Raw genomic sequence first — 25,658 nt, 5'->3', positions numbered from 1 at the left:
AGCATTTTGTGCATTTATTGATACTCCCAACATCACACAATGACTTGTGTTTATGAAGTTCATCGTATGATTGGCAGAAGCATTCACCAATAATCAAAGAGATTTCTGCATAACCCTGTAAAAGTTGACCAGTAATCGACAGGATGCGCAGTTTGGTCTCTTCAATGATTGACAGATACATTAACCATTAGACGAACAGGATTGAAAAGCTTCTGTTTCGTGATTGGTTGGTCGCTCGCTCCCAGCGATTGTCCAATCAGATGGTAGGTTGGAGTTCCGCACTATGAGGCCTAAAGCCTGGGTCTAGATTTTCTTTACTCCAGAAGCTGGTTCCGCAGCAGCTGCTTTAGATATGGCAGCGGGAGGTGGGCTCTCGGGGCTGGAGCGGTGAGTCGGAGAAAGGGATAACTTTGGAGCGAGAGGGGTGGGGGAAGGAGACGGGCTAGGTCGCGGATATATAATCATGGACTCGTTGCTGTTTCTCTCAACCTTCACCGGCACTCTCTCTTCCCCTCCCTGATCCTCCCCTGTATTCCCTGCCCCCCCCACCCTCTATCCCCACCCTACCCTTTCCCTCGCTGTCACTGCCCACTCTCACCCTACGGCCTTCTCCCTCTCCACCCTTGCCCCCACACCCCGCAGGCACCCTCAATCATCTGCCTGCTCACATACATTCCCCTCCTCATTGCGCCCTTCCTCATACTGCCCACTCTTCCCCCTTTTGCCCCAGTTTTACCCACTGGTCTTTCCGTTCTCAGGTTTATCCACTGTTTTGAAAAAAATAATCGGCAATCTCAAGAACACCCTCACCCTGGAATGTATAATAATGTATAATCAAGGCGGGTGATGTGAGAAAGGTGAAAGGCCAGGTGGCTTACTGCTGCCTTGGTTTGGGTCGTTACAGGTGTCAAAGGTTACAAGGCAAGCAAATAGAGTTGGGAGGGACAATAAATTCGCCACGATGAAATGTAAAGCAGACTCTGCTCCTTTGTCTTATGCTTGCAGATGCCAAAAGGATGTGAGTTTCTTGGCCACTGTAAATTGTCACTAGTGTGTAGGCAATGGGCAGAATCTGGGGCCAATTAGCAAAAACACAGGGGAAAATAAAATGTGGGATTAATAAAGGATGTGTCTAAATGTATAGGCATCAACATCTCAGAGGATCGATCCTGGCCCCAAAGTATTGATAAAAATCATGAGGAAGGCACACCAGTGGCTGCACTTTATTAGGAGATTGATCCGATTTGGTTTGTCACCAAAGGCTAGCAAATTTCTTCAGATGTACTGTGGAGAGCATTTTGACTGGATGTTTTCCCTGCCTGGTGTGGAAGCACTGACGTGCAGGATCAAAAGAGGCGGTAGCGAGTTGTAGAGTCATCCAGCTCCATCGCGGGCACAAGCTTTCTCCACCATCGAGGACATCTTCAAAACGCACTGCCTCAAAAAAGCAGCATCCTCACCATCCTGGATATACCATCTTCTCATTACTGACATTAGGAAGGAGGGACAGGAGACTCAATATGCACGTTCAACAACTTCTCCCCCTCTGCAATCAGGTTTCTGAACGATCCATGAAAACTACCTCAATGTTCCTCTTTTTTGCTTTTTATTAATATTTATATTAAAAGTTTTTGTTTTGCACTGTACTGCAGCCGCAAAGCAACAAATTTAGTTACATATGTTAGACCATAAGATATAGGAGCAGAATTAGGCTATTTGGCCCATCGAGTCTGCTCTGCCATTTCATCATGGCTGATCCATTTTTCCTCTCAGCTCCAATCTTCTGCCTTCTCCCCAAATCCCTTCATGCCCTGATCAATCGAGATTCTGTCGACCTCTGCTTTAAATATTCATAAAGACTTGGCCTCCACAGCTGCCTGTGGCAATGAATTCCACAGATTTACCACTCTCTGGCTAAAGAAAATTCTCCTTATCTCTGTTCCAAAAGGTTGCCTCTCTATTCTGAGATTGTGTCCTCTGGTCTTGGTCTCTCCCAACATAGGAAACATCCTCTCCACTTCCATTCTATCAAAGCCTTTCACCATTCGACAGGTTTCAAATAGGTCCACTCATTTTTCTGAATTCCAGTGAATATAAGCCCAAAGCCATTAAATGTTTTTTATATGACAAGCTGTTCAATCCTGGAATCATTTTCATGAACCTCCTTTGAACCCTCTCCAGTTTCAGCACATCTTTTCTAAGATAAGGGACCCAAAACTCTTCACAATACTCCAAGTGAGGCCTCATGAGTGCTTTATAAAGTTTCAACATTACATCTTTGTTTTTATATTCTAGTCCTCTTGAAATGATTGCTAACATCACATTTGCCTTCCTCACCACAGACTCAACCTGCAAATTAACCTTTAGGGAATCCCGAACAAGGACTCCCAAGTCACTTTGAACCTCTTTCTTTTTGCATTTTCTCTCTATTTAGAAAATAGCCTACTCTTTTATTTATTCTACCAAAGTGTATGACCATACACATCCTAACACTGTATTCCATTTGCCACTTCTTTGCCCATTCTCCTAATTTGCCTGATTTCTTCTGTAGTCTCTCTACTTCCTCAAAATTACCTGCCCCTTTACCTATCTTTATATCATTTACAAACTTTGCAACAAAGCCATCAATTCCCTCACAAAATACTGGAGGAACTCAGCGGGCCACGCAGCATCTATGGAAAAAAGTACAGTCAATGTTTTGGGCCGAAACCTCGACTGTACTCTTTTCCATAGATGCTGCTTGGCCTGCTGAGGTTGTCAGCATTTTGTGTGTGTTGCTCGGATTTCCAACATCTGCAGATTTTCTCTTGTAAATCAATTCCCTTATCTAAGTCATTGACATATAACGTAAAAAGAATTGGTCCCAACACAGACCCCTGTGGAACACCACTAGTCAATGGCAGCCAGTCAGAAAATGCTCCCTTTATTCCCACCCTTTGCCTCCTGCCAATCAGCCACTGCTTTGTCCATGTTAGAATCTTTCCTGTAATAGATAGATATACTTTATTAATCCCGAGGGAAATCTGGTTTCGTTATAGCCGCACCAACCAAGAATAGAGCGTAAATATAGCAATACAAAAACCACAAACAAGTGCTGATGTGCTGATAACTTGTTAAGCAGATTCATGTGTGACACCATGTCAAAGGCCTTTGAATATCCAAGTCCACAACATCGACCAATTCTCCTTTGTCTAACCTGCTTATCTCTTCAAATAGTTCCAACAGATTTGTCGGGCAAGATTGTCCCTTGAGGAAACCATGCTGACTACAGCCTATTTTTGTTATATACCTCCAAGTAGCCTGAGACCTCATCCTTAATAATTGACTCCAACATCTTCCCAACCCCTGAGGTCAGGCAATGAACCTGATTCTGATTCTGATGGTTGGCACAGACTTGGGTCCAGTTTCCATCTTGTATGACTCCATGACTGTGGAGTTGGTTTTCTAACTAACGTAGGTTGCTAAGAGCACTGTGGAGGTGGATACGGCAGCCATCCTGTTAAGGATTATTCTGGAGTTATGAAATTATTTGTAAATAGCAGCCACTAATTCAAGTAAGAATCAGTCTTCAGTTCTTAATGCAAATTGCAAGCAGTAATCAGTTTGTAATTAAAAAGGCAGCTTTGCTAACAAACAGCACTGTACCGAGCACAGGCTGCTGACCCACAGCTGCTCAAGAGATATGGTTTGCAAGTAAAATGACCATGATATATTTTCAACTGCGTCATCCAAATGTAAGACAGTGCAGTAATTGGCCTGCATCAAGCCAGACAGTACTGGCTAAGTTATTTGCACCAGACTGAATTGAAACAATCTTTCAGACCAGACTGATATCACTTAGCTCATCAAACATGGTCACAGGTACAGTTGAAGTCAGAAGTTTACATACACCTTAGCCAAATACATTTCAGCTCAGTTTTTCACAATTCCTGACATTTAATCCTAGAAAGCATTCCCTGTCTTAGGTCAGTTAGGATCACTATTTTAAGAATGTGAAATGTCAGAATAATAATAATATGAATATGGTACCTTCACGCGTTTGGAAATTGCTCCCAAGGATGAACCAGACTTGACATCATTTTCTGACCTCAGTCTGATAGAAAATTTGTGAGCAGAACTGAAAAAGCGTGTGTGGGCAAGAAGGCCTACAAACCTGACTCAGTTACACCAGTTCTGTCTGGAGGAATAGAACAAGATTCCAGCAACTTACTGTGAGAAGCTTGTGAAAGGCTACCCAAAACATTTGACCCAAGTTAAACAATTTAAAGGCAACACTACCAAATACTAACAAAGTGTATGTAAACTTCTGACCCACTGGGAAAGTGATGAAAGAAATAAAAGCTGAAATAAATCATTCTCTCTACTATTATTCTAACATTTCACATTCTTAAAGTAGTGATCCTAACTGACCTAGGACAGGGAATGTTTTCTAGGATTAAATATCAGGAATTGTGAAAAATTGAGTTTAATGTGTTTGGCTAAGGTGTATGTAAACTTCTGACTTCAGCTGTATACTTGATCGATTGATAGTTGACATATTTATCAGAATCAGGTTTAATATCACTAGCATATGTCGTGACATTTTTTGCCTTTGTGGCAGGAATTGAATGGTAGGGTGGAGGAAGCTGTTCCCCTGAGTCGCTGATTGTGTGCCTTCAGGCTTCTGTTTCTGCTTCCTGATGGTAACACTGAGAACAAGGCATGACCTGGGTGACCTTAAGGATGGGTGCTGTCTTTTTGATGGATACTACCGAGGCTAGTACCTGTGATGGAGCAGACTAGGTTTACAAATCTCTGCAGCTTATTTCGATCCTGTGCAGTAGCTCCCCCCCCCACCAATACCATATCTACTCAGAGACACTGCCCTCCCCACATTAGTTTTGGGTGTTTGGGTTTTCTGTCCTTAGAAACTTACAGAGCATCTGTGTGAATTTTGTCCCAGCAAAGGGTAGCATAATAGCTGTTACCTCAACACTATTGCAGCACCAGCCACCCGAGTTCAGTTCAGCTTCTGCCTGTAAGGAGATAGTATGTTCTCCCTGTAATCATGTGGGTTTTCTTCAGATTCATTCTGCATCCCAAGGACATACTGGTCACGAGGTTAATTGGTCACATGGATGTAATTGGGCAGCATGGACTCATTGGGCCGAAGTGGTTTGTTATCATGGTGTATCTCAAAATAAATCTGTTTGAATTTTCAGAGGTATCTGCCAACATTGTCAGACTCAAGTTACCAAGAGCATTGAGGAGATGGATGTAGCAGCAATCCAATCTTTCAGATGTCAGAGTTAGGGAAATTGATCAATAAAATCTTTGAAAGTACCAGAGCTGACAACCTCAACATATTCCCCATTAGCTTTCCTCCCTGAGGCTGTTTAAGTTATCACGAGGAACCCAGTTAATTAATTTCATGACTTCTCCCCATTTGTTTTGCCCAGGAACTGCTGGGTGTGCTTCGCCACTGACCTTGATGATCGCTCTGCAGAATGGGTAAGCCCATGTCGGTGCAAAGGATCAACAAAGTGGATCCATCAGGCATGTCTACAGCGATGGCTTGATGAGAAACAGAAAGGGAACAGCACAGGCCGGGTGGCGTGTCCACAATGCAACACAGAGTACTTGATTGTCTTCCCAAAGTTAGGTAAGCAACTAAACTAAGTGTTACTGCCTTCAAAATCTACAAGGGAAACCTTTTCCTTCCACTTATGCTGTGCTTTTCTTCTGTTTTTTTTAAATGACCAATCAAGGATCTGCAGGTGTTATTTCCAATCAGATACTAGCCAAATGGCAATTCCAGTGTCAACCCAAGCCCGTGAGCCATTTCAATAATGTGTCCTAAATCAAGCCTGGAGTTACAATAGCAGCAAATACCAATCAAGCACACCCATACAGGTCCTTGTGCTTTACCGTTGTGAGTTGGTACTCAGTGAAATGATGTGAAACTGCTGTGGTGGGTACTACTTCTTCTTCATGTGCCCTCCCCGTTACACACTTGGGCGATCATGACTCTCCACATCGAGCGATCCCTCGCAGCATCAATGATATCTCGCACACTTAGATCTGTTAGTTCTTTCACTGTGTCCATATATTTTCTTCTTTGCGTTCCTCTTCCGCATTTCCCAGGCATACAGCCTTGAAATGTGAGGCATTCTATTTCTCCCTTTCTGATGACATGACCGAGGAATTTAAGTTACCTCTCATTTAATGTTCTCATTAAAGATCTTTTTGGGTGTGCACTTTGGAGTACTGTCTCATTAGTTACCTGATCTCTATATGATATTTTCAGCATTCTTCTAAGAAACCACATTTCTGTTGCTTCTAAGTTTCTTTGGAGTTCTGGTGTTATAGTCCATGTTTTGGAAGCATACAGCAAGACTGACCAGATGTAACATTTTAGTAGCCTAAGCCTTGTCGGTGGTAAAAATGGGTTTCATTTTTTGGAAGTTGGTTTTGGCAATGGCAATTCTTCTTTTTATTTCTACTTCTAGCATCTTGTGATATAAAGCTACCAAGGTAATTAAAACTGGTCTTTTGTTCAATCTCTTGGTTACCCATGTACAATTGGCAGTTGGGAGTATCTTGCTGTTTTGATATTACCATACTTCTGTTTTTTTTACAGTTGATGGTTAGGTGGTGGGTACACAAGATGTAAAAATTCAAAGTAAATGTTATTATCAAAGTGCATATACGTCACTGTAAAATACTTTGAGATTCATTTTCTTGGGGGCATACTCAACAAATCTATAGAATAGCTATAACAGAATCAATGGAAGACCACCCAACTAGGACATTCAGCTAGAGTACAAAAAACAACAAACTGCAAAAGTAAAGAAATAATACAAAAAAATTATAGACATCCGTTAGTCTCATGAGACCATGGATTTGCGCCTTGGAAGGTTTCCAGGCGGCAGGCCTGGGCAAGGTTGTATGGAAGACCGGCAGCTGCCCATGCTGCAAGTCTCCCCTCTCCACGACACCGATGTTGTCCAAGGGAAGGGCACTAGGGCCGATACAGCTTGGCACCGGTGTCGTCGCAGAGCAATGTGTGGTTAAGTGCCTTGCCCAAGGACACAACACACTACCTCAGCTGAGGCTCGAACTAGCGGCCTTCAGATCACTAGACCGACACCTTAACCACTTGGCCACGCGCCAACACTAATAAATAGATAATAAATATAAAGAACATGAGATGATAAGTTCTTGAAAGTGAGTTCATTGGTTGTGGGATACATTTCAATGATGGAGCAAGTGGAGTTGAGTGAAGTTATCCCCTTTGTTCAAGAGCCTGATGGTTGACAGGTAGTAACTGTTCCTAAACCTGGTGGTGCGAGTTCAGAGGCTCTGGTACCTTCTTCCTGATAGCAGGAGTGAGAAAAGAGCATGTCTTGGGTGATGGGGGTCCCTGATGATTGATGCTGCTTTCTTGCTACAGTGTTTCATGTAGATGTGCTCAATGTTTGAGAAAGCTCTACCAAGGATGGACTGGGCATATCCACTACTTTTCCTAGGATTTAGATTTATTGAGGCTTATCCAAGAGGTTCTCTTGGAGACACAAGAAACTGCAGATTCTGGAATCTGGAGCAACAAGGAACAAGAAGCACAAATTTGACTGGGCATGAGTGAAAGAGACTTGCAAGAGAATTTGTTGAAGCATAGTTTTCTGCAAACAATTCTATTGACAGATATGTAGACCTCAATCCTATTTATAAGCCAATGTGGGCAAAATTTCAGACCACAATACGCAAAGTTCTCCACACAACCAAGCAGCGATGAAACCCCCTCCATACATCACAAATTTAGTTTCCGTCATGATGACCAATCAGCTAATTGATAGGTATATAAAGGTGAAGCATTTGGAGGATACACCAAATAAACAGCACACAGATTATATCTCCTTGTGTGGTGATAAAATGTTTGCAAGTGGATTGCCAAGATCAGAGAACAACTCAACCCAACCAACAAGCAATCTGCTGGAGGAAGTCAGGAGATCGAACTACATCTTGATTTAGGGGGGTTGGGGTGGTTGAGTTAAGATCTGCTGATTTCCTCCAGCAGACTCTTTGTTGTTCCACTGGTTCCTATCTCTGGATGATTGTGATTCCAAATAATGTGTTCAAGTACCTTTTCCTATTCACCTCATCCTTAGGGTTGAACATGATTTCTGTTAAAAGCAGTATTTGAGTGTGGTATCAGGGCATCCTATGGTAAAACTAAAGCAAGCAGCCAACAAAAGAAAAACACATCATGAATGGAGTTGTTCCTTATAGACTTTGGTTGCTGGAGATCAGTCATCCCAGCTACAATGACCAGGATAAAGAATCCCATTTGACTGACATCCCATCAACCTCTTCTTCCCTCCATCGCAATCTACAAAATGCCCTGTAGTAACTCACTTGCCTACTCCAAGAGTTTTCATTTACAGGTGGACAATAAATATTGGCCCCTTTGGTGATAACATGATTTTGAGAATGGATTAATGAATCCTGAGAGGTTCACTCAATTTTCTTCAATCTACAATACATGGGAGCAAAATTAGGCCGTTCAGTCCACTCCACCAGTCAATCGTGGCTGATTTATTTTTCCCTCTCAATCCCATTCTCCCATAGCCTTTGACCATACCATCCTGTCGCTGCTAGAAGAGCAGCATTTACCTAGCATGTGGCTCAGTGCTGTGCTCCTGTTGGAGCAAGTGCGAAGCCAGAGCAGCTGCAGAACCCACACATGGACAGACCAAAAGGAGTGGATCACTCTGCAAATGTGTGTGCACATTCATCTAATTCAGCATTGGTACAGGGAAGGGCAATTCCCTGTGGCAGACTCATAGCTTTTGCACCCACGCTATGGTTGTTGACTTAAGGGCGAATGGCAACACTGGTTTCCTTACTCTCCAATTGAACTGCCTCGTATTTGTATGTGGGGATCTTTCACTGTAGGATTGCTTGTTCTCACTGTTCATTCCATCCTCACCATTGAACACATCTACATGAAACACTGTTGCAGAAAAGCAGCATCCATCATCAGGGACCCCCCCCACTCCCACCCCAACCACCCAAGACATGCTCTCTTCTCACTGGAAGTAGGTACAGGAGCCTCAGGGCTCAGGAACAGTTACTTCCCCAAAATCATCAGGTTCTTGAACCAAAGGGGATAACTTCACTCACCCCATCATTGAAATGTTTCAATGTTCAACCAATGAACTCACTTTCAAGGACTCTTCATCTCCCTCCTTTATGTCTTTGCCCGGTTTGATGTCTCTTGCACTCTGGTCGAATACCCAAGCTGGTGTGTTCTTTCATTGATTGTGTGATGGTTATTATTCTATAGAGTTATTGAGTGTGCCTGCAATTTATCTCAGAGTTGTATTTGCTGACATATACATATATATGATAATAAATTTTCCCTGAACTTTGCTGTAGTTCATTGAAACCAAAATGTTCTGTGTCCAGATCCATTTTGCATTCAAACTGTTGGGAGTACAGGTCTCAGTCTGGGATGAGACTTGACCTTGTGAGTTGAGTTTGGCTAGAGAAAAATGTGCAAATTCACATATTTATGTTTCTCACAACACAACAGGCCATTTGACCTACTGAGTCAGTGCAGGTTCACAAACCTACTACTTCCCGGTGGTCCATGCACTAACTCTCACTTGTGCTGCATGCACTTCACCTCCTCCTGTCACCAGTGTATACAGGGCCAAGTCACACTGACCAACTAACTTTCTTTGAGATACGAGAGGAAACCAGAGCACCCAGGAGAAACTCACACAGTCTTCGTTAGAATGTGCAAATTTCATAGGGACAGCAAATTTCCTGGATCTGTGAGTGAGCAGCAGTATCTGCAGTGCTAACCGTATACTTCCAACAAGCTTTGTAAGGGCAAGCAAATCAGAAACATTCTGTTACTTAAGCAAGTTAGAGCCAAGTTATGCATAAGCTTGAGAAGTTATGAAAATAACTATAAAGCTGTCACAGGAACATATGGCTTGTATTGTATTATTTTCAGTGACGGCTTGTCCTGACATTTGTATAACTCTGTTCTTCAGGTCCTGTTGTTTATTCCTTACACCAAATCGACCGCATTCTGTCCAAAGCCAGCCCTTTTGCAGCGGCCAGCATCGTGGTGGGAACTGTGTACTGGTCGGCGGTGACATACGGAGCAGTGACTGTGATGCAGGTTGGTCCTCATGCCAGTCTGTAAGTGGCACGGTAGCATAGCAGTTAGTGCAATGCTTTGCACTGCCAGCTGTGAGATTGCGGTTCAATTCCTGCCACCATCTGTGAGGATTTTATATGTTTTTCCTATGACTCCGGGTGCCCTGGTCTCCCTCCACACCTCCAAAGACGGACTGGTTGGGGATAGTAAGTTGTGCCCGCGCTATGTTGGCGCCAGAAGCATGGCGACACTTGCAGGCTGCCCCCGGCGCATCCTCGGACTGATGCAAATGACGCATTTCACTGTGCGTTTCGATATTTCAATGTACATATGACAAATAAAGTCAATCTTTCTGTAATTACAGCCCACATTTTATGAATGAACCGCCTCAAAGGCTTTCACGGGATAACTTTTAAGTTGGCTGCCCTTCCTATAACTTAATTGACTAAAGACACTCATTATGTGCACAAAGAGGTCTGAACTGAATTATCTGATTGTAGCTGGAATCTTTAGTTGACCTCACTCTTAAGATTCGTCAATTGATTTGCTGTAGATTGCAGTATTTATGGTCCCTGCTGTACTGTATAATTGGGAATAGTATTTCGATTATGTCTTTCACAAACTCATAACGATTACAAATGTCTTAACTATGTAATGGGCTGGGTTGATCAGACCCAAAAGGCCCAAACCAATTCAAGTGTCCCGGAGATATGGTAATAAGCATACAAGCCCAACAGTAAGCTAAAGCCTAATTTATTATCATAGAATAGAAAGCACAAATAAACCACACAAAGTACTATGTAGCAAGTTACAAAGATTTCAGGGCTCACGATTCTCAGCCCCACTTGATTGGCACTGTTGTGGGGGCACTTGATGGCTGCTGTTGTCAGGAGAACTCTGAATTCCAACTTGTGAAATCACCCTGAGTCCGTCCTAGGCATCATTCCATCGCGATTCCTCACTCTAGGTGAAGTCCCAAGAAGTGAGGGAAATGTACCTCAATAAATAGGGGTTCAATCCACAAGCATTGAGAGACAGGCAGAGACAGATAAACCCTTTGGTCTTTTCTTCTCATGCCACTAACTCAGCATGGTTTCTTTCATTCAAACAACCCGATGCCACTTGTGCCTTGAGGCCAAGGAAGACTCCAGCTGCTATCTGTAAACTGTGAGCTCTCAAAGAGCTGAAGTGTCACTTGGAGTTGTTCAGACTTTCATCTAATATTTCACAAAATTTTACCACAACACCACTGTCAATTAAGTACTTAGTGCTATGTGCTAATGTGCTTGGTGTTGTAACGTAAGAAAGATTGTAATATGGGAAAGGTTGGTCAAGGCGACATCCATGACCTTCTCAGGACAGGTGCCAGACAGCCGTCTAATTGTAGCTACCCTGAAGCAGAAGCAGGTCTCTTCAGATTCGGGTTAGTTTATTGTCATAGACACCAGGTTGCGATGCAATTTCTTGCTTGCTTGACATTGATAGAGTAAACAAGCTGTGTGGGAATAATAAATACTGCAATAAATCAAGGATCAACTTTACTCACCATAAACATTTACATGTATTAAGAATTTGCTGTGGTGTGTTGGTCAGGATGCAACATGCAGCAAAAAACAACACTCAGCAATTAAATAATAATTATATAAAAATAAAGTTAGAAGTATGGATATGGAATAAACTGTGCACAAATACATATATACCAGCATGTATTTACAGTGTAAACAGCATTATAAAAATTGGTTTAAAGTGTTTACTACAGTACAGCGATTGAGGTCATTGATAAAGGAGTAAACTAAAATGGTTGATCAGATTAACTTCCTGGGGGAAGAAACTTTTAAGATAATGTGAAGTTTTGTTTTGTTTAAATTGCCCAGTAGTGCTTCCTAAAAGGGAGCTCTCGGTTAAAGCAATTAGCCAGGTAGGTAGTGGCTGCAGTGATTTTTTTTTCCCCACTCACTTTTTTTTTGTCTGGACACATACAAGTCCTGCATTGATGGTAGACTGCAGCCAATGAAGTTGGCTTACCTGACAGTTTGCTGTAGTTTTTGCATATTGCGAGAGGTTGTTGCACCGAACCTGATAGTAATGGCTGATATGAGTGAGGATGCTCTCTATGATGGCAGGGTAGTACTGCACTAGTATGTTTAGGAGAAGATGGAATTTTGTCAACTGTCGCAAGGAAAGGTTGGGTACTGCCTGGATCAAGGTGGCGGGTTCCAGGCCCCAGAGTTGGCCCGAGAGCGAGGACCGTCCCGATGTTTGGACGATTTAAGTGCTGGACCGGATTGAAAAGGACAGGGTGTCAGGATTGGAGGTGAAGAATGGGCTCGTTCTGCTCACTGCACCGAGCCGTTTACTCAGCTCTGCACTGAGCTGAGGCTGCGGCCTGCTCTAGCTGCAGTGATGCCTGGCTTCACGTCTGTGGTCCCGTGATGTTTACTCAACTCTGCAAAGAACTGACACTGTGGCCTGTTCCAGCTGTAGTGATGCCTGGCTTCATGTCCTTCACAAAAATTCAGTTCTAAATGCTACTTGCTCAATTTTATTTTCTTCCAGAATTTGTTTTTTTTCTCCTTCTGGGTATTTGATGGACTAGAAGGGCCGAGATGGCCTGTTTCCGTGCTGTAATTGTTATATGGATATAAAAATTGGATTCTTTTGGGGTTTTTTTTTGCTTTATGGCTGCCTGGAAACAGATGAATCTTGAACCTTGATAATATATACATGAGATCCTGCAAAATAATGATGCCTAGGATCCTGAATGTTGAAACGGTGCTAAGTATAGAATTATTGGTGATTAATTGATGGAGAAGAGACACATTTATCCTGAAATTGAATAGCATCTCCACAGTTTTGAGAGCATTTGTACATAATACAGCTAAATAAGTGAATTTGCTGGATTCCCTGCTTCTGTCCATGTCACTATCGTTGGATTTGCAAGGTTTTCAGGGTGTTATTCCTTTGATTGCAGCCTGTGATTTTTTTAAATATTTTGATGTGGGCATGTCAGTTTCACTACGGCCACCACAGAATGTTGACAAGCAAATCCAGAGCCCAATGGCAGGAGGAGTCCACACCAGAATCTGTCCAACCTGCTGCAGCCTTCCCACTTTCACTGCTGTCAGGATGCAAAAGTTCCTCCTCTTGAAGACCGTTTCTTCAGAGCTTCCTCTTGTCAGCCTATTTCAAAGTTCATGGCAGACCTTCCCGGCTACAAAAGCAGCTGCGGGGATCCCCAGCAGGTTCCTCCTTTCTATTACCTGCTATCCACTGCAAAGAAAGAGCTTGAATACCTTCAAAGGAAATTCTGTGACATTAGTGGTGGCATTACAGATGTAGCTTTCCATCCCTTTTGCCTCTGTAAAGCCATGTCCTTCATTCATGAGATATTTATACATTTTTAAGTAAAAGCAAATCTTAAGTAATGATCTAAATGGATTAGTAACATTAAATGCAATTATTTTTAACTTAAAAAAGATCCTTACTTAGATCTTCAGGTGATATTGTATAACGTATACTAGATGGCGATAGTGAACCATCTTGATGTGTTGCGAACTGCTTACAAATCTACGTAAGTATACTCCTGGTTTCTCTCACTGCAATCTACAGCCTGTAATTTTCCTTTAAGCAGCATACTTTTGAACCGTGTAAAGGCACTAGCGATTTCTCAAACTTCCAAAGGACTCGGCGGACATAACTCTCAAGCATGCAGAGGCTAAAGAGCAAGGCTCCAGAGATAAGGACAACAAAGAGGTGCTTGTGGGAAGTAGAGGAGCAGCTATGGGATTGCTTCAAGTCGGTGGACTGGGCCATGTTCAAAACCTGATTGAATATACCACGGTTGAAACAGATTTTGTAAAAGCAGTTGTAGGTGTGTGTCCACCCACAAAATCATTCCGAGTCTTCCTCAACTAGAAGCCCTGGATGAACGATGAGATTTGCAATCTGCTGCGGCCCTGATCAGAGGCATTCAGGTCTGGTGATCAAGTAAGGTACAAGAGGTTCAGGCATGATCTCTGGAAAGCCTTTTCACGTGTGAAGTGGCAATTCCAGATCGAACTTGGATCACTGAAGGATGCTCGACAGCTGTGGTAGGGCTTGAATACTATTACCTCTTACAAAGTGAAACCAAGTAACATAGGTGACAACAAGACTTGGGTCCAAGATGAGCTCAATGCCTTCTATGCTCGCTTTGACCATCAGAACATGGAGGAACCTTCATAAACTCCCGGAGCCCAAATGACCCTGTGATTACAGTCTCTGAAGCCAATGTGAGACCATCTGGGCAAGATGGGGTTTCTGGCTGAGTACTAAAAACCTGTCTGCTCAACTGGCTGGAGTGCTCACCACTATCTTTAAACTCTCGCTTCGGTAGTCTGAGGTACCCGCCTGATTCAAGTAGGTTTCAATTATGCCGGTGCCTAGGAAGAACATGGTAGTCTGCCTCAATGACTACAGTCTCGAAGCACTACATCCATTGTGATGAAGTGCTTTGAGAGGTTGGTGATGAAACATATCAATTCCTGCCTGAGAAGTGACAAAAATCCACTCCAATTTGCCTACGGCACAACAGGTCCACAGCAGGTCATAAACAGAAAAAAATTCTGAGGAAGCAACACTTTTGGAAAAATTGTTGTCCAGTGTAGTCGGCCTGAACTGTGTGGGCCAAAGGGCCTGCTTTTGTGCAAAGGTAGAAATGCTGTACACAGTGCACTGATTTTTGTCAAAATTTTGTACAAATTGTTGCAAAAATCACTGCAATTTATTTACAGAACTTGATGAAGAAGGTGGTTGGAATATGCAAACACAGTACCTCGGGGTGGGGGGGAGGTGATGGTGGAGAGAGTGGTAAGTACTTGAATTCCCAATATATGGAAGGTGATGGACCGTACCAGTAAATGGAACTGATAAAGTTCAAAGTAAATTTATTATCAAGGTACATACAGTATATATTACCTTGTACTGCCTTGAGAATCATTATCTTGCAGGGATAAGAAAAAGATACAACAGAATCAATAAAAAAACTACACACAAAGATTGATAATCAGTGCACAAGAGAAGACAAACTTTGCAAATACAAAAATAAATACATTAACTGAATAATATTGAGTTGTAGAGTCCATAAAAGTAAGTCCATGGGTTGTGGAATCAGTTTAGCATTGAGATGTGTGAAATTATACATGGTGGTTCAGGAGCCTGATGGTTGAAGGTGAATAACTGTTTTTGAATCTGGTTGCGTGGGACCTAGAACTCCTCTCCCTCATCCCCAATGGCAGCAGCAAAGAGACAGCATGGCCTGATGATGGATGCTGCTTTCTTGTAGCAGCACTCCTTGTAGATGTGCTCAATGGTAGGGACAGATATGTACTTAATCTGGATCACAAGGGTTATTACTGCATTATGTAGCACTGACAAGATTTTTGAAAGTATGGATGAGATGGAAAGCTAAAGTAACTTCTATAATTTGTGCTGTTCTCTCTGACTATTGACAAACGGTATTGAAGAGCACTGTTTAGTAACTCTGTTTGCCCTGATCTTTCCGTAGGTCGTTGGGCACAAGAAAGGTCTGGACCTAATGGAGCGGGCGGACCCTCTCTTCCTGCTGATGGGGCTCCCCACCATTCCAGTGATGCTCATTTTGGCCAAGATGATCCGATGGGAGGACTTTGTGCTTCGGATGTGGCGCAAATACTCCAGCAAGCTTCAGGTTCTCAGCAGCATTTTCCCAGGTGAAACACCAGCCTCCATCCACCTGATCCCAGTTCAGACTGACATTATTACAGGGCCCTTAATGAATTAAGTTAAAAGTCTGGCTGTAATCTAATTCTCAGTTGTCAATGTACATTCACATACTGACAGTAATCAAGTATTGGGAGCAAAAGTTAATTGGAGTTGTTTTCATTATAGCAGAGAGTGGACAAAAATGGGGTTGATCAACACAGCAAGAAACTAGTAGTCCCAGATTTATGGGAAATACATATCTATTATTTGAAACTCACCAAGTTATGCATTATCTGAAAGTGACGGGAGCTGTTTACTATTGGCAATGGAAAGACAATTGTATAAGTGCATGCTTGGAAATTTTGGAAGACAATTGGGGAAAAAGTAGAGGAGTGGATAATTATTCCAAAGATGAAGTGAATGAATGGCCTTCCCTGTGAAGGTTCATTTCCATGACTGTTCACCAGTGGGAGGGTATGAATGGTCGGTGCAGTTGATCAAACCTAGGACCTGGACTCAAGTTTGGTTTAGTTGTATGGATTAACATCACTGCTTATTATGAATCTAACTCCAACCCTGAGCTGAGGGACAGTCAATCCAAGTCCTAATTCAACAACAAACAGGAGAAAATCGGCAAATGGTGGAAATCCAAGCAACACACACAAAATGCTGCAGGAACTCAGCATTTTGTGTGTGTTGCCCAATTCAACAACAGCAACTTTCATTAGTAGGACACCATGTGACATGCTAACAACATACCAGGTTTATTTGCAAGAAAGTGAGGAAAGTTCCAAAACCTGGCACAAGGTAGCAGAAAGCACAGCCACAAGTGTTTTAAACAAACTGAGACGAGCAGCAGTCCTGTAGAGATATAGCTGGAGGAGGTTAAACTTCTATGTTAAAATGCGCAAAGACAGGCCATTCAGTTCAGTGCATTGTTTCCTTCTCCACTGCATACTGTACTTCCCCAGATTCTCTGTTTAATCATTTATATCTGGTATTGAATCTTCATTGATTTCTTCATCTACTAGCTGTTGGCTATCCACTGACTGTATCACTGAGACAGTCCACCCTGTGTCTTTATATAGCACAGCTTGAGGTTTTAGTGTTCAGTTTTGAAGGTTGATGCCATTAGATGACTGGATGGATTAAATTTTCAAACTAGATTGTATAAGATTCTTTCTAGCAAACTGTTGAGAGTTGTCTATCTGTCTCTCACTGTGGCTTTTCATACCTGTGTATTTTTCAGGTTGTGGATGTCCCATTCCTCGTATACCCGCAGAGACCAACTACCGAAGTGATCATGCATCTGTCTCTCGCATCCTATGCGGCGCACTTGTCTTCCCAACAATATCCAGCTTAGTCGGCAAGTTGATATTCAGCAGCGTGAACTCCAGTCTGCAGCGAACTATTTTGGTGAGAGTGCAATCTCCTCTGTTGCTTCTCCTCCTCCCTGACACAGGGGTTTGGTTCCACCTGCTCTAAGGTTCTTCATTTGCTCTGCCCATCCATCTGTAACTTTGACATAAGGTGAAACCGGTTCTGAAGCTCTGTTGTGATCAGAGTGCATCCTCCTTCCTAGCATGGGTCAGGGAAGCCTAGCTGTACAACTTTCACACCTAATTTAGCCCAATACCAAGTTTTGTGTGTCTTACAACCCTGTCATCATGAGTTTTCTATTGTCAATGTCCAAAACCGATTGGTGCTATTGGAAGGAGACCAGAGAGCACTCACAGTTGCTGCCTAACATTCCTTTCTTGATCAACATCAATAAAAATAGATCAGCTATATACATAACTCTGCTACTTGAATTCGTGCAGAGTAATCCATTCCTTAGAGCGCTCTTAAGCTGTTGCTAAATATATGATTAGGCCTGAATGAATCCAAGAATTCTGGACTCTTGGTGTTTTTTTTTACAAATTTTAGGAAGAAATTGGGTGGGCTCTGCTCTCCAGTGGTTGAATTTCCTGCTAATGCACTCTCCAACCTTGTCAGCAGTGGTCACACAACACAGTATCAGGGGCTGGCTGGTCTTGTGGAAAGAGTATCCTATTAAATATTGCAGGAAACTGAAGGACAAAGAAGGTAAAATAGGTGTGTTTTTTTCCTAGACTTATTACTGACAGTGGTTGCGCCTAAAGATTTGAAACCTCACTCAAGATGCATCTGAAACGGCAGTAGTACTACCACTCAAGTTGACTGGTGTTCTCCTAAGCCAGTGTTATTAGATCATGACTGAATCGATTGTGGCCTCAAAATCAGCTTCCCACCCTCTCTTCATATCACTCATCTGCCACGTACTTCAGGTGTCTGTAGTCTTTCGAAAAGTTTAGACCAAGGAGTAAACTCAGACGGGATCAGTGGCTAAAATATGGAATTTGTGATGAATACTAAAAGGCAAGTTTTAAGAAGTCTATTAAGCTGGAAAATGGCAACCACGTGGTGTTGGGAGAAAAGCAGTGCACATTGGTCAAAAATGAACAAGAATTGTATCTGCTTATGGGAATTACTAAATATTACTGACAAGGCTACGATTTATTTACCATCTCAAGATGCTCTTGCAGGGAAACCACATTCTTGACCTGGTGCAGTAGTGAAGCTGTTGTATAAGGAGTTTCAACAATGAAGTAAGGCCAAACACTTACTCTTTTTCTCCTCGTATGCCTATTACCTCCCTCTGGTGCCCCTTCTCCTTCCCTTTCTCCCATGATCCACTCTCCTCCTTCAGCTATCACCTCCCAGCTTCTCACTTCATCCCCCTGACCTCCACCCCCCCCCACCTACCTTCCCCTATCACCTCTCTGCTTATACTCCATCCCATCCCTCCACCTTCTTATTCTGGTATCTTCTCCCTTCCTTTCCAATGAGATTCCCCCTTCATTCTTCAAATGATAGTAAAGTCTATATGAAGCAGAGGAAGATTGCCTGGATTATGATCCTGCTCTGAAGAACTCATACAGCAATATCCTGGGCCGGGATGATTAATCTCCTTGAGAATCTTCATCTGTGTGGGAAAAACTCCAACAAATGGAGTTTATCTCAAAATTCAAATGTCTTTAAAAAGAGCTTCTGGAATGCCATAGTCAGTCAAATGCTGTCAAGAACACTCATCTGATCTTGGAAATTCAGCTCTTTTATCCAAGTTTGAACCAAGGCTTTAATGAAGTCTAGAAACAAATGGTCCAAGCAAAGCCAAAAATTAAGTCATAGTATTCTCTGAATGGAGAATGCCTGTGCGTGACTTTACTTAACATGAGGAGGCTGATCCACTGGCAGCCACCACACAGTCCTTGACAGATCGGGATCAGGGTCCAGTGGCATTGAACGTAAAGACAGAGAACCCCTCACTGCTGCAGCCTTCCTTTGCCTTCACTGCCGTTGTGATGTGTCATCATCTTCCGTCAGCTCCACCGCTGAGGTCTTGGTTGGATTGCTCCCGGTCTGGGAACCTCCCCCTTACCTTACCACCATGGGTGACCCTGCCAGGAGCTAAGCTCCAGGTAGCATCCCTCTCGGGATCTCGGGAACTCACAACGCAACAAGATGACGATCCTTGGAGAAGTAATCTGAAATGAATCTCAGTAAACTCCATTAATTAGGCAATCTCCACGGGCTCGTATGCAAACGGCTCATTAACCGACTCTACTTACAGCCACATGACTTGGCGGTGAAAAAGCCACCTTTCACAAACAATACCTACATTAGTCATGTCCTCATGACTTGGACTTATTGAACCATTATTAGTAACAGTACTCAAATGAATTTGGTGATTTGTAAATGGAAGTAGCGTATCTCACCATAGGAATGGACAAAACGCTCTGTTTCCCAACTGCATCCTCTGCCAGCCTAGCTAGGGGTTTCCTGACTCTCTGTGACCTCCTTATCTCACCTTCAGCTTCTCCAGCTTCAACCACTCCTTCTGGCCCTTCCTGTCTATCACATGTACCTTCCAGCAGCTCAGGTCCTGCTGCTCCATGACTGAACGTCATTTAAGTAGGGGCTGCTGAACCTCTTCAATGTCCACTGGTGCTAACCAGCGAGTGCTCTCTCAGGAACGGATGTCCTCAGGCACTCTAATAGTGTGGCAATTACTTTTGGAGCAACCAGCATGAGACTCGTCAGTAGAAAAGGCACCTCATGTTCCATTATCTTCTCAGTTATTCCTTTTTTCCATTCCTTGTGCATCGGTGAGTCACCAAAGTTGCATGACTTTGAAGTCAACTTCCTCAATCCAGAAGAAAGAGGGGCAATCAGCATCCCACATCTGAGGACAAAATCTCTTCCTGAGGTCATCCTGTTTGCGTAGACAGCCAAAGATTTCTGCAGATCAGGTCTCACCAACACTCCTGCAGGTAAGCGTAACTCTTCTTCCTAATCATCAGGAGCATCCAGCTGGATGGCCGAGGCTTTGGGCATCCCAGCTAATTTGGGGGCTCCTGTCTCTCTAGCTACTCCTCCAGGACATAACATAACAGGTTTAGACTGGGTGTACTGCATAGTTCCTCGCTTCTGCTCATCATCCTGCTTTGGAGGAACTTGCACTTTTTCAAAAGCAGCTCTGAACAGAGGGTGAATGGACAAGGCTTTCAAAGAGATCTTTCCATTTCTGTCCTTGCCTGCTCCCATGAGCCTTCTCATAATGGAAGTATTTGCTCCCACAAGAATGGAAGCTCCAGCCTTTTCAACCAGATCCAGGCAGACCAACATTGGTGTGTCAATAATCTCAGTTACTCCGAAATCTACTTCCGAAAATTTTAGTTTCAACAACAAATAACCATTGTATGGGTACCCAAATACTAAGCCCCCAAATCTTAAGAGCACTGAGTGGCATCAACGGTAAATGCATCAAATACAGGTTGTAAAAGGATCTATAAATACAGATCTATACAACCTGTATCAACTACAGCTCTGGCATAAATACCTTCAATCCACTTGGATTGATACATCAGAGCTTGCTCCCACTAAACCTTCAGAGCCAGTGTTTTGCACTTTAATATTCCTCTTGATACACTGATGGGGATGTATCCTCTCCAAAATACCAGCCTGTCTCTGTACTGGGTTCTCTCATAGATTGGCCCCTTTTCTTCTCTGTTTGATCAATTGCTGATTTACTCCGGAGATTATCCTGTCCCTCACAATCTCATTTGAAATGTCCATCTTCTCCACAGTTGTAACAGAAAATACCAATTGCCTCTAATCAAGAAACACTTTTCAGCAGCACGCCTCTGTGTTGTAAGTCCTACAGGTGGGTCGGGTTTCCCAATGGATGTATCACGTTCAGCTGAAACATTAGCAGACATCCGCCGAATCAGCTCAGCTTAAAGGTTTTCCACCTTATTCCTCTGTGGCATCTGGGATCACTTTAGCAGGAGAGGCTACTGAAGACGCTACTCGGCTTTTGGAAATGTCCTGCTTCTCCAATGGTGTTTTCCTCTTCTATAACTTCTCTGAGTAACTTGGTAAAAGATGGAGGAGGGCGCAACTTGTGGGTCATTTGAATACATCGAGCAATTATGTCATGTGACAGTGCGCTCTTCACAACTTGCTCCATCCTCAAGCGATTTCTCTCAGTTGAATTCCCCCTTTCTGGCACAAACAAGGCAGCAGTTTCTCCAAGATGAAAAGGTAGACAGACAGCTTTTCTCCTTCCTCCTGGAATGTGTGCCTAAACTTCATCCTAAGATCAGGTGGATTTTCAGCAGTGCCAAAAGTATCTTTCAGAGCTTGCAGGTAATTAGCTGACATGCCTAATGGGTTTTCCGCCTTTATCACTGTATCAGCTGTTGGAGCTTTGAAGCACCAGTCTCCGTTTTTTATATTATCTGAGTACTGCCATTCATTCAGTAACTGAGATGTCTGCTCAGTCCAAGCCTTCCCCATCAGATGTGGGGTTGACTCCAGAGAACACCCCCAGTCTATGAAAACTTTGGCTTTCCGCATATACACTTCTGCATTTAATAGCAGAATAGCCAAATAGCCATGCTGTAATAGCCAAAATGAGCTCAGTATCTAAATCAACTGCTGAAGGACCCATTAGACTTTTAACATCAGAAACTCTATTCCCTCACTTTGCAGAAACAAGAACAACTTATCTTTAAAGTCTTCGCCCTCAGCTACATGTCCTCTTTCTCTAAAAATATGGACTGCCCATGGCCCCGCCTCTCCAGGGTCTCCCAACCTATCAGGCAGCACGACTCCAGTCACGTCACTGTTAGACTGGATTAACACAACACCCTTATCAGTCGATTGTTCAAAGCGTCGTCAATTATCATAACTTTCCCCAGAACGTTGTGGAACTCAACACTCTGAGTGACCATTCATTGGGAATTTGGACATCCACCTCGCTCAAAACACAAGCATTATTTGTGGATAATCTCTTTGAATTGCACCAAACCTTAATCTCTGAGGCATCCATGTTAAAGTACCTTAAGCAACACACATCAAAGTTGCTGGTGAACGCAGCAGGCCAGGCAGCATCTCTAGGAAGAGGTACAGTCGACGTTTCGGGCTGAGACCCTTCGTCAATACCTTAGTCACTTTCCCCGACACTAACTTAAACACAGGCTTGAACACACAAACCATTTATCAATTCTAAAACAGCAGTCATACAACATTTGAAAATCCCCAGACGATTGTCCCCATAAATGTAGCCTCCCCTCACTGGGCTCATATGCAATCTTGACTCGTTACCCTGCTCTGCTAACAGCCACGTGACTTAGTGGTGAGAAGACTACCTTTCACAAACAATATGTCTAGGGTTGCTATGATTTGGGATTCAACCAAACAGGAATGTTCTAATTCAAGAAACCTCAATTTTTGTGAATGCTGTGTAAATACTGCCCATACACCATCATCGGTTGGCAAGAAATACCAGATCGTACACCGCTTAAAATTATAAAGAAAATATATTTACAGATTTCAGCTTTATCGAACAGTTAATAGGAAAAAGAAAAAAAAATAAAAGAACCCATTACAGTGAAACCAGTCCAATGTGCACATAAAGTTGGAGCTCATACTGGAGTTGTCTTTTACTCACGTACTGGACCCACGGTCTGTGTGAAAACACACACCACATTTCCAAACTTCACTCACGGGCTCTCTCGGGAGTATTGGCCCTTCCTCCTTGCAGCCATTCATCTGCACAAAGCATTCTTGCAACTGGGATGCTCCTTCCCATGGCATTCTCGGGCATCTTCTTCCCTATCCTCTCTATAGCTCCCGCCAAAAATCTCTCTCCACCATGCTCTCCCTAGAACTTTCTCCCACTTCCACCATCCTGATTGGATTTGTTCAACATTCCTAAGTTGAACAACAGGGCTTCTTATCTCTAGCCAAAACCAAAACATTGTACCAGCAGGGCATAGTGCTTTTTGCAGAAACTGTTAAAATGTAATGCCTACAGCATAGCAGTAGAAATCTTAACCAGGGGATTACACAGTCATGGAAAGCCCATAAATCCTGAAGCAATGGCTTCTGCAGTTGTAAATATAAAGTTTGAACATTGCATCTTTCTTTAAAAGTTTACCATGACCAGTGACAGCTAAACATTAGTTCATCAAATAGAAGTCTTTACCAGTTTAGACTTCTGTGGGGCAGGGCTGAGGGGTGTTGCATTTTCTACTCTTCAGGAAGTTGTTTCCCAAAGGCCATCAGTGGGAGGGTGAAGGAAGACGTGCATTGGGACCTAGGATACAGAATAAGTGGTTATTAAAATTTTGGAGTGGAGTGTTTTGGGTGAATAAAGTTGAACTTTTTTTTATATTTAAAAAAAATAAATGGATTGACCAGACAGACTGGGACTTTTGCTGCCTCTTTCAGAATGTTGGCACAGGAGCGTCAGACCGAACCACAACTTGTGCTGTAAAGTCCTAAGATCCTAATGGATATTAAGGGGTTAGGGAGTTGGCAACATGAAAAAAACTCGGGTGTAACTTGTAGGAAGCAACCTTTACTATCCAGTATCATTTTTCAGTGCATCATTGGCCTAATTTGTTCTAATTACTCTCCCTCCCCACACTCTCTCTCTCTCACTCTTTCATATTGTAGGGAGGAATTGCCTTTGTTGCTATCAAAGGGGCTTTAAAGGTTTACTTCCGACAACAGCAGTATCTCATCCAAGCGAACCGGCGGATTCTCAACTATCCTGAGAGGGAAGAGGAGCAGGAAGATCCACAAGAGGCCTACGAGGACTCGAGTAGTGACTAAAGCAGGGAATGATCAGCCTTGATCTGGGCAGGTACAGACCCAGTTAAATTGCAACTCCCCAGATTGCTGGAATTAGCGTTTAACATAATCCCACTTGAAGTGGATGTGGTGCTGCAGCCACATTTGCTGAGGTTTATAATGCAGCCCGGCTGAGTTTTCCAATCCGGTCACCACAGATATTTGCCCTAATTTTTAACTGTCTGTTTCTCCTTTAATTGCTTTTATTATTATGATTTAGTAGCTGGGAGGAATACTTATGGCTGTTACCACTAAATAATTTACTGGCGTCTGCTAAAGCTCACAGCCATGCTCTCATATGTGCCGATTTGGACAGCTTTCTCATGGGGGCTGACCCTTCGTGCCTGAGCTCTGTACATCAAACCTGATTGTAAAGCTGTACTGTAACAGGTTTAATTTTGTCATTCTGAGGCCATGGGCTCAATCTCAATCCAGCCACAAATGGACACTTGTTCAAAGCCACCCTGTGAAGCCCCTGGAGGAAAGAGCTGGTGATATCCCCTGTGGTTCACGCTGGCTGCCAGGTTGTGTTGGGAGTTCAGACACTGAATTATGACATTTCTTTCTTGTGATATCTTCATGAAACAAGAGCATAGTTAAATACTGATGATTAACTGGAGCTTTACAAACTTGATCACAGAAAACATTTATTTGTGCTCATTGCATAAGCTACAATGGGAACTGGTCAAAGATTGGGCTTAGTCTTTCAACCATTCAATCAAATTGTGCATCTAAATAAGTGTTGATTTTATACATATTTGAAAAGTAGGATATTGTAGATGAACAGATTTGCGGTATCTTCATAACAATTTATCTGAAGAAAATTTATTTTTAAATTAAGTTTTCTTTCTGTGTTGCCATAGCAATCATGACAATTGCTATAAAATTTGTTTATTTTTTATTTGTATAAAGCTGTTTGGATTAAATAAGTTGGAGAAAAATAAGGATTCTGAAGAAATTTAATTTAATAAAAATGGCACCTTATAAATTGTGTCTGTTTGTCCTTTGAGTAAATGTCAGTCAGTCATAAAGTCAATGGGGCCATTTCTAACTGCATGTGACTTAAAGCTCTTTACCATTTATTTTCCCTGGCAACTACTGCAAGAAGCTGTACTGTTTTGAGTGTTGCTGGGTGGGGCAGAGGCATCACGGTACATGTGTTTCCTGTCTGGAGAAGTCCTGTAGTCCTGTGCAAAAGTCTTATGCACCCTAGCTATATATGTGTGCCTAAGACTTTTGCACAGAACTGTAGTAATTTTATGTATTGCACTGTACTGCTGCCACAAAAACAAATTTCATGATGTATGCGAGTGATGATAAACCTGATTCTGATATGGGTCTCTATTATTGGCCTGAGCGTGGGAAGGGGGCAGGGAAAGGGCAATCGTCATTGGGAGAAGGGGAAGGAAGGGGAGAGGGAGCAGAAAGCACCAGAGCCACATTCTGTAATTATCAATAAACCATTGTTTGAAATCAAATAACCTTGTCAGGTGTCCCAGGCTGTGTGTCTGTACCCATGCCTCTCCACCGCTGGCACTCCTCCTCTGGCACCTGTTGCACA

General features: G+C 42.8%; 1 protein-coding gene across 1 annotated transcript; it reads left to right on the top strand.

Annotated features, from left to right (window-relative positions):
• The first annotated feature begins 256 nt into the window (after window positions 1-256).
• LOC134351024 (E3 ubiquitin-protein ligase MARCHF5-like) lies at window positions 257-25,477 on the top strand. The gene is made up of 6 exons (XM_063057003.1): window positions 257-387; window positions 5,439-5,641; window positions 10,044-10,174; window positions 15,699-15,882; window positions 17,124-17,290; window positions 23,921-25,477. The coding sequence occupies exons 1-6, from the start codon at window positions 353-355 to the stop codon at window positions 24,077-24,079; spliced, it is 879 nt and encodes a 292-aa protein (XP_062913073.1). The 5' UTR covers window positions 257-352; the 3' UTR covers window positions 24,080-25,477.
• The last annotated feature ends 181 nt before the right edge of the window (window positions 25,478-25,658 follow it).

Source organism: Mobula hypostoma, chromosome 8 (genome assembly GCF_963921235.1).
Source record: "Mobula hypostoma chromosome 8, sMobHyp1.1, whole genome shotgun sequence".
NCBI classification, from domain to species: Eukaryota; Metazoa; Chordata; class Chondrichthyes; order Myliobatiformes; family Myliobatidae; genus Mobula; species Mobula hypostoma.
The sequence above is the reverse complement of the archived record's forward strand: the minus strand, read 5'-3'. Positions and strand labels throughout refer to the sequence as shown.